General features: G+C 34.8%; 1 protein-coding gene across 4 annotated transcripts; it reads left to right on the forward strand.

The window, feature by feature from the left end:
• The first annotated feature begins 210 nt into the window (after positions 1-210).
• Positions 211-9,066, forward strand: LOC114176117 (glycerol-3-phosphate acyltransferase 9-like). 4 transcript variants are annotated; one of them, XM_028061050.2, is made up of 13 exons: positions 211-314; positions 563-745; positions 933-990; positions 1,941-2,059; positions 2,461-2,560; positions 3,433-3,528; positions 3,630-3,726; positions 6,991-7,078; positions 7,149-7,245; positions 7,752-7,837; positions 7,938-8,057; positions 8,143-8,241; positions 8,811-9,066. In XM_028061050.2, the coding sequence occupies exons 2-13, from the start codon at positions 624-626 to the stop codon at positions 8,857-8,859; spliced, it is 1,131 nt and encodes a 376-aa protein (XP_027916851.2). In that variant the 5' UTR covers positions 211-314; positions 563-623; the 3' UTR covers positions 8,860-9,066. The 4 variants fall into 4 exon arrangements, with proteins under 4 accessions (XP_027916851.2, XP_027916852.2, XP_085526652.1 ...); XM_028061051.2 differs by lacking the exon at positions 211-314 and adding an exon at positions 321-493; XM_085670526.1 differs by lacking the exon at positions 211-314 and having other exon boundaries at positions 321-745.
• Positions 9,067-9,478: the final 412 nt, after the last annotated feature.

The following is a 9,478-nucleotide window of genomic DNA, read 5'->3' on the forward strand; positions in this document are numbered from 1 at the left end:
ATCAGCAAACTTTGACTATTTTTGTAAGACACCGGAAGAGAAGTTGGTAAGTGGGTGCGAAGATAAAGGAAAGAGGAGTTAAATTGAAAAATTTTATATGGAAAGAAATATACAAAACAAATTAAAAACTTGAAAAATAATTACGCGCGCGTTAGGCATGTTTCCCAACGACTTCGAACGAAATCGTAGGTTGTTATGACAAAATTACCCTTCCTTATTTCGGGAAATTACACCCAGCCCTGCTCAAGACACACTTTCCGTTCCATTTTCTCGTTAGAGTTGATTTCTGCAATTTCCCATCCGTTTTCTATTTCGTGAGCTCTTTCTCTTTCATCACTTCTTTTTTCTCTCTTTCTCTTTCTCGGGATTTCCTCCCAAGGCCATCTCTTACATTAGGGTTTTCTATTTTTTTTTCTTTTATCTCATTGCATGGAAGCTGTTTGGTGGAATTAGACTATAGAAATTATTAATCAATCAATTGCTGCAACGAACGGTGAAATTTGTTCACTAACTCTTTGAAGATTTTATTGAAGCACTTAATTTTTCACCATGCGTGTTTCAGGATCAAAAGGTCTAGTTAGTCACGCGATTTTGGTTGTTGTGGAAGTGGAAGCGTAACAACGATGAATAGAACTGGGAAACTCAAATCGTCGAGTTCTGAATTGGACCTTGATCGGCCAAACATTGAGGATTACCTACCCTCTGGATCCAGTGTTCAACACGAACGGCATGGGAAACTCAGCCTGTATATGCCTCCGCTATTTTCTTTTTCGTTTTCATATCTTGCTTTTACTGTTGTTTAGATGATCAAAGATGAGGGGCACTGAAATTAAGTTCTCCTGATTTAAAGCTGTCCTTTTAAGTTTTTCTTCCTCGGGTTTTCCGAAATCTCGTGGCAATGAAATATCAAGATATACAACTTCTGTTTTCAGGTGTGATTTGCTCGACATTTCACCTAGTCTGTCTGAGGCAGCAGGTGCCATTGTAGATGTGAGCTTTTGACCTTATCATTCATATGCTGTTCTTCTGCTTTGTGGTTTTGGTATGTCAATTATTATCTTTTGGAAAATTGCTGATGATGGAATAGTTATGGAGAGAATTTAACGTCAAACATGATGAGTTCAACATTTTCTAAACCTAAATTCTGACCTGCTGTAATAGACCGTCTCCCAATGTTGTCAAAATTGAGGTCCTGCCAAGAATCAGGAAGGTAATGGATGGCCGGAAATTGCAGGATCATAACATGGATAGTAAGATCCTATCTACAACATAAAACTATACTTTAAACACATACATATGCATAGAAAATAACTTAGATATCAAAAATGACATCTCAATCACGATATTTAACTAAAATTGAAAATTCTTAAGATATAGCCCATAATATATCATAACAATATTTTTTTTTTTTTGATAGCATAACTGAAAGAACAAAAACATAAATAAAAATGAAAGAGAGAACTGCCCACTACCAACATATAGAATATGAAGCACAATAAAGTCAATGGAGCCAAAACTCTGAGTGCATAAACGGAAGGCCGAGACCAGAGAAAAGTGAGGGAGCTGGATAGGTTAGAGAGTGCAAAGAATGGGTGCTAATAGCCAGAGAGAAGTCCACGAGTGAGGTAATAAGACAGGGCTTGTTTTTCATCCTGGGTCACAAAACCGCTCCAGAGATCCTATTGCATTAGACAAATTTGGAACACCCAAAACCACAGATCCTACGGACCAGCTAGTATGATCTGCAATTTCACACTGAACTCAAAATTCCCATTTCCAGGTGAAATCCAGCAGAGAGGAACTATAGTGTTTTGTCTTTTTTATTTATATCTTTGTGTAATTCTCAGACTCTATTCCCAAGCCTGAAGCCATCAAGACATGTCATCTTTTTCTTGAAATATCTCTCACATTTTGGTTACTGACTGAATTTTATGTTATAGGATTCATTCACAAGGTGCTTCAAATCAAATCCTCCAGAACCTTGGAACTGGAATGTTTATTTGTTTCCTTTGTGGTGCTGTGGAGTTGTGATTCGATATTTGATTATTTTCCCTATTAGGTTAGGTTATTGCTTTACTTTCGATACTTACATGTTATGCATGATGATGCAATAGTACTTCCGAAATCATTAAAAACTGATTCCCATGTCTCATGAAGTTATTTCTTTCTCAGTATAATGAGGGCAATGTTGTCAGTTTAACAAAAATTAAAATTAAATCCCACCAAATTTGAGCAGATTTTTGCATGTTCACAACTAAATCACAAACATTTCAAAATCAAAGAAACTCCTTTCAGAAAATAAAAGTCATAAATGAAATGAATTTTCAAATTTTTTGACTTTAAACACGGGCTTGTGTTTGGCCCATTAGTTTCCCTTTCATGCTTCTCATGTTAATGCCTCAGTTCACTATAAGTCTAATCTTTTTCTGGCCATGTGATGTGTCCTGGTTGACTCTGCAGAATTCTAGTGTTGACATTAGGATGGATTATATTTCTTTCATCCTTCATTCCAGTGCACTGCCTCCTGAAAGGAAAAGATGATTTGAGGAGAAAGATTGAGGTATCAATTCAGATTATTCTTGCTATTTTGTCCAGTTGAAATTTTTTGTACACAGACTTCTGTTTCTGTTTTGCACACTAGGAAGACTGCATTTAATGCCTGTTATAACCTGCGCCACATAGAAACTTTAAGACATCTTTGAAGTTTGAACTCGGTCCATGAAAAGTAAAAAGGAGGCCTCAACTTTTTGATTTAGCTTATCTTAAAATACAATGAACTCCTATCTGTCAGTTGTCTGGCTGGTACTGAATAGACAATAATTTGTAAATGTGAATAATATTTCCAATTTCTATAATGTCCAAATATTTGGTACCATTGTGTTCTACATATTGTTTGTATTTTTTTTTTATTATTATTATTAGGATGGAGGTTTGAGACTTCGTGTCAATTGAGCTACAACTCGTAGGCCACTTTTATTGTAGTGTTTTAGCAACCCTTTACTTCGTTTGGTTTTAATTTTAAACACCTATTGTCGGGCTTCAGTTAAAGTTGCCTCATCGATCATGAAAATCAATCATTTTCTCATATGCTTTATCTCTTAATATTTGTTAATTTTAATATCTTAGTTAAAGGATTTTTCGTTTGAATCTGATTTTTTAAATCTAATTAATTGTCAGCCTAGTAGGTCAATGCAACAAATTTTGAGACAATTTCAAGGAGGACATAACTTATTTATTTTTTCTTTATTTTTTAAATACATGTTTACTATAATTTTGTTGACAGATTGTATGCAGCTGAGATCATGGCATAAGATGAATACAACTTCTATCCTACTCTTTCTATTTTCATTCCTTTTGGTGGATAGCAACTTCAATGACTTGCTGTTTATCAAATCAATGAACTCTAAATTGCTCAATTCTCGTTTCTTTCAGAGGTGTTTGGTGGAGATGATGTGCAGTTTCTTTGTTGCATCCTGGACTGGGGTTGTTAAGTACCATGGGCCAAGGCCCAGTATACGACCAAAACAGGTTTGTCTGATGCATATTGGTTCTTCCATTGTTTTTATTAGCATATCCATAATAATATGAATGTTACTTATTAATAATCTGGATTTCCCTTTATTGAACAGGTTTTTGTGGCCAATCATACTTCCATGATTGATTTCATTATCTTAGAACAGATGACTGCATTTGCTGTTATTATGCAGAAGCATCCTGGATGGGTTGGTTAGTGTATAGTGCTATTATGTTGCTTTTAAATACAAACTGAACCTTGTCATTATCATCAAAACAGCTTTCTATTTCTATATTTGCTTGTGGCACACCGTATCTGGGTGAATCAGTTTTTTTAGAGTAAGAATAATCGTGCTAACATGATTCTGAACTTCTTATGAGCTATCTCCTTATATTTTTAAACTCTTATCATAATGAAAGTTTGTTTTCAATTCAGAGAATGTGAATAATTTTCGTGATGTGCAAGAATAAAAAACCTTGGGCCTAAATGGCCCATGAGATGAAGGATGTATCTGATAAAACTAATAGAGCTGGTACCAGAAGACAGCAAAACAAAAGGAGAAAGACTGATATAACAGAGAGACAAGAGATTTGTTATTCATTAAATGAAATAGTTATAGAAAACAGAAGGTGCATGTATTCTGAGGAACGTGGCCCCTGCCAAACTGATGCCCACATTATTCCTAGCCCTTATTCTCCAATCTTATTGTCTACATACCTTGGTAACTAGCTCTTAATAACTGCGTTCTAGTTAGGAACATCACAAACCTTCCTAACACTTTCTCAATTCTCTTCTCATAGACCTTAGTTATTGGGGGCCATACTCTATCAATAGTACCCCCAGTGCTAAGTGACACATTATCCCCAAGATGGAATTCAGGAAAGGTGAGGTTAATCTTCAAAGTGTCTAGCTGCTAATTGGGTTCTTTAACTTTGCAAGGAATTGTGGTTTGCTTTCAACGATAAAGGAAGATGGTCTTGCCCATACAAGGATCGGATATGAGACATCTTAGTAACTATTATTGAACCAAAATTCAGCCCGAGCTAAATGCAATGCCCACTGTCTAGGCTTTGTACCCATCAAGCAATGCAAATTAACCCCGGAACATCATTTTACCACCTTAATCTGGTCATTCATTGAATGATGGTATGTAGTGCTCATCGAGAGTTGGGTACAGACAGAGCTTCCAGATCCTTACAAAATCTACTCAGAGTTGATAGCGGCTAATATAATGGATACACTTGAGAAAAATACAGAAGAATTAGAGTGAATTTGATAGAGTATGTATTCTCTTTCAAAGAGTTTCATATTTATAATAGCTTGGGATACATAATGAATAAAAGAGAATTCTAGAAGACATTTCTAGGAACTAGGTCTAGCACAAAGCACATAACACCTAACAATAAATCCTATTAATGATTGTTTATTCTAACATTCCCTCTCAAGTTGGGGCATACAAATTGTATGTACCAAACTTGGTACAAATAAATTCAATCTGGGGACCTCTCAAGGATTTTGCTAATTCATCTACAAGTTGATCATTTGATCCGATAAACTCGGTGCAAATTTCTTTAGACAACAACTTTTCTCGGAGAAAATGGCAATTTATTTTAATATGCTTAGTTCTCTCATGGAACACTGGATTGGAAGCAATGTGGAGAGCTGATTATCACAATGCATCTTCGTCAACTAAATGTTACAAAAGTTTAATTCTTGTAAGAACTATGTGAAATGTAATGTTTTTTTGTATTTTATTATTATTCATGTATGGAAACCCATCTTTAGGGTTAGGTTAGGGTTGTGCCTTGACTTTTTGTATTCTGCCTCTTTATACTCTATATATATAGTGGTAAAGCTGTAACGGTGAGATAATAATTCACTGTTTTATTTCTCTAAATCTCTTCAAGTAACTGTTTTACCCATATAAACTCAGACAAGAGATGTCATTGCTCAATACACAACTTTAGTAGATGATCGAGCAACAATATTTTGCTTCTTACTTTTTCAAGAGATAATATTTCCTCCAAACAAAACACAATATCCTGTAGTAGAACGTCTATCCATAGGAGAACCATCTCAATCAGCATCATAATTGCCAAAAATTTGAGTGTTCCCCTTATCTTCATAAAGTAGCCCTTGTCCTGAAGCCTTTTTGAGATATCTTAGAATTCGAATGACAACATTCCAATGAATAACTAGAGTTGGTGATTTTGATACATCCGCTTTAACCAACTTAAGGCTTTGCCTTTCATGTAGAAAGCTGTCATGTTTAAACAAAACTCCCAAGGTATTTAATAAAATTGGAAAAATTGACCAGCTTGGAAGAGCCAATCAAAGGGGTGCAGACAAAAAAAACGAGTTGAATTTTTGGTTGGTGAATGGTTTGGGATGGTGACGATGGGAAAGGGTGGTGGTTGTGATGGTTGTAGTAAAGACGGTGTGAAACATGGTGGTAGTTGGTGGAGGTAAGTTGGAGTTGAGGCCCAAGGAAGATTGGAGTGTGATGATCAAAGTCATATCTGTTTTTGGAGAAAGGGGGGTTTAGTTGTAACAGTGGATAATAGTTGGCAGCATGATGAAGAGTATCATGTTTGGTTTCCAGGTTGAACTGGCGAGTGTCAGTGGCATTTTGGAAGGCAGTGTAACGTCCCTCCTAGTGATACCGAGCTGCATCAAATTGGGTTTGCAAGCCTGCTAGTTTGTCTAGAATGGATTGTAGGGTTTCTTCAACATTTTTGTTTGGTTTAGGAGGCATGAAGCTCTCAACAGGAGCACTAAAATTGATATCATAAGTAGGCAACAAAAAGGAGAAACTATCTAATGGGAGCTTTGTCTATGCTGAAAGATCATTCCTAGTATGGCACCTAGTCAATATTCTAAAAGCATTATTCCTATCAAATAGAGGTAGTACAACTTTTATAGACCAGTCAAACATAGTCCGTAAACAATTTGGGCTTGGTAAAATATTACTTCCGAGCCTCGAGTAGACTACCCCACTATCAGGGAGAGTCTAAGCCTCCTCTCTATTGGTTAAGGAGGAAGAACCAATCAGCCCTTTCCAAAAGATCAACAACCAATTGATAAGTACCCAAACACTTGAGGAATCCACCCTCAAAACACTAAGTACATAGAAAGAAGACTCAAACGCTTAAATACTCCACCCAGCATCCTTATTACTTAATGTGGTCCGATCTTAGAGTTGTAGGTGGAAATTGTTTAGAAAATTACTAGTTGACAGGGAAGATTTTTTCATTTTAAACATCATTTTCTTTTTAGAATTTACACAAACGCTAGGATTTCCTTTGATCTTCTCAGGCTCAACCAAATTAATCATGCTAGGTGCTACTGCATCTTTCTGTTCTAGTATACTGTACATTTGTTACTAAACTATATACTCATCCAGATCTACTTTTCTTCAAAGTTCGATGGGCTCTTAACAAGTTAATGCCTGATGCATTTCTGGATTTCATCCACAGGATTATTGCAGAGCACTATTTTAGAGAGTGTAGGGTGTATCTGGTTCAATCGTACAGAGGCGAAGGATCGAGAAATTGTGGCAAGGAAGTAAGTATAATTGAAAATGTTGGGAGAATATCTCTAAAATCTTATTCTAACGTGATTTTTCATATCTCAGATTGAGGGAGCATGTCCAGGGAGCTAACAATAACCCTCTTCTTATATTTCCTGAAGGAACTTGTGTAAATAATCACTATACAGTCATGTTTAAGAAGGTATAGGATCATTTGCAATTGCATTGAACGGGAAATGCCTGACACTACTAAAAATTCTTATATTACATGGAAATTTTCTTGCAAATTTGTTAAAAAAATTTGTAAGGAAAGACTTTTTCCTACTATTTTTTTAAGAATTTTAATTAACAGGTAATTCTTTCGTGGGTAATTATTTCCTACAAAATTATAAAATTTGCAAGTATTTCTTACAAAATTTATTGCGAAAAGTGTTCTATACAAAATATTTTGCAAAAAAATTGACAGCAGTTTCCTGCAAAAATTTTTTCATAACAAAATTCATAAATATTTTCTACAAAAGAAAAAATTCAAAACAAAATTGGCAGGAAATATAAGTTTTTTTTAGTAATGTGAGTTTTACACTTTTACTTATACAATAGGCTTTCCTTTTCCTCTTTAATTTTGTCTCCATCCACTTGTATTCTAATTTCTGTAATCTGAAAGTTCTAAATATAGTTGAAGCCTCTTCCAATTTTAATGATGTTTAGGGTGCTTTTGAACTTGGCTGCACAGTTTGCCCAGTTGCAATCAAGTACAATAAAATTTTCGTAGATGCTTTTTGGAATAGTCGAAAGTAAGAAGTTGCTTTCTACATGATAATTAATTTTTCTTTCTATTCATTGATATTTTCTTGTATTGCTGGCTAAGAGTTTCTGAATCTCCTACACTTTCAGACAATCATTCACCACTCATCTCTTGCAATTAATGACATCTTGGGCTGTAGTTTGTGATGTTTGGTACTTGGAGCCACAAAACTTGAAGCCTGGAGAGACATCCATTGAATTTGCAGAGAGGTAAAAGATCTTTGTTCCATATTGTATGAACCTCTATGTTTTGCTGCAGGGAATTGAAACAGTATATATCATTCCAACGGTACAGGGTGAGAGGTATTATCTCACATCGTGCTGGGCTTAAAATGGTTCCTTGGGATGGATATCTGAAGTATTCTCGCCCAAGTCCAAAACACAGAGAAAGAAAGTAAGTTAAATTTCTCAATCTCTCAATCATGTTCTCATATGGTCTTTGTCTCCAAGATTTCATAATTAGAACTATGCATGTCTGTTATCTTTATTTCAATTCCAGCAATCAATTGGCAGAGCTTTATAATTAGCTAGTAATGATGTGAGAATCAAAGAGGGAGAGAGAAAATGTTCTCAAGAAGTTTGATTACGTTAAAATAGACTAAAGTGTAACACATTATTCTCTAGGAAAAAAGGCGGAGGGTGCCGGAGATGGGAGCATAATTTATCTAATATTTGAAAAGTGAAAACTGAGTCACATTTGTGTAATAATGAAACACGGATTCTTTCAATAAATGACTCGCATATGAAACTTGTAGCGTTGGCAGCACTTCATCTATTACTTTTTCATACAGAATATGTTAAATATATTATTAAATATTTAAACTTTCTTAGTTTTGTAATTAACGCTGTCTGCTTGAACCTGTTTGTACCATCATGTCATAACTTGTTAAATCAGTTCACACATTTCCTAATTCTTGAGAAATTTAAATCATGTTAACCTCGGTCATTCTCAATGATTTGTAGGCAACAAAACTTTGCTCAGTCTGTGTTGCGGCGCTTAGAGGAAAAATAACGCATACTTTTTACCTTTCATCAAGGCCTTTCTTCTGCCCATCTTTCTTTCTATTCTACTTGTATTTTGTTTATTTATATATACATGTCGATCTTATATGAAGATACTTATAGATATTTCCATGATTTGTTACATCTTGTTACGGACAAATGGACAAGAACTAACTAGTTTTAGATATAAAAACCTTCAAGTGAAGTAGTTTCTCTACATGCCCATCCAATCCTCGATAACTAGTGCAAACTGACTCATCTATTCATTCCTACAACGTAAGCTAGAACTTCTCTAGCTCAAACACTTGTTGTAAATAGTAATAATAATTACAATTAAAATATAACATCTATTTTTTTTTTCACGTGAAATTGAAGTAACTTAATATATAAATAGTTCCCCGTTATCTCTTTTAACTATGTGAAACCCCTTAATTTTGCTTATCTCTATTACATCTTGCACGTTTGTGTGTCAAAAGGTAGCGCTGATTTAGTCACTACATCTCCTGCTAAATCATTTTTCTTTTGTACTATTTGAACATCCGAGTTTCGCCAGAAATAAATAACTAGTCTCTTAGACTTTTGAAATTTTTTATATTTATAGATTTTAATATTCCAAATGAAATTTGTTG

The sequence above is a fragment of the Vigna unguiculata genome, chromosome 3, assembly GCF_037176805.1.
Source record: "Vigna unguiculata cultivar grain cowpea cultivar isolate G323 ecotype 2 chromosome 3, ASM3717680v1, whole genome shotgun sequence".
Lineage (NCBI taxonomy): Eukaryota > Viridiplantae > Streptophyta > Magnoliopsida > Fabales > Fabaceae > Vigna > Vigna unguiculata.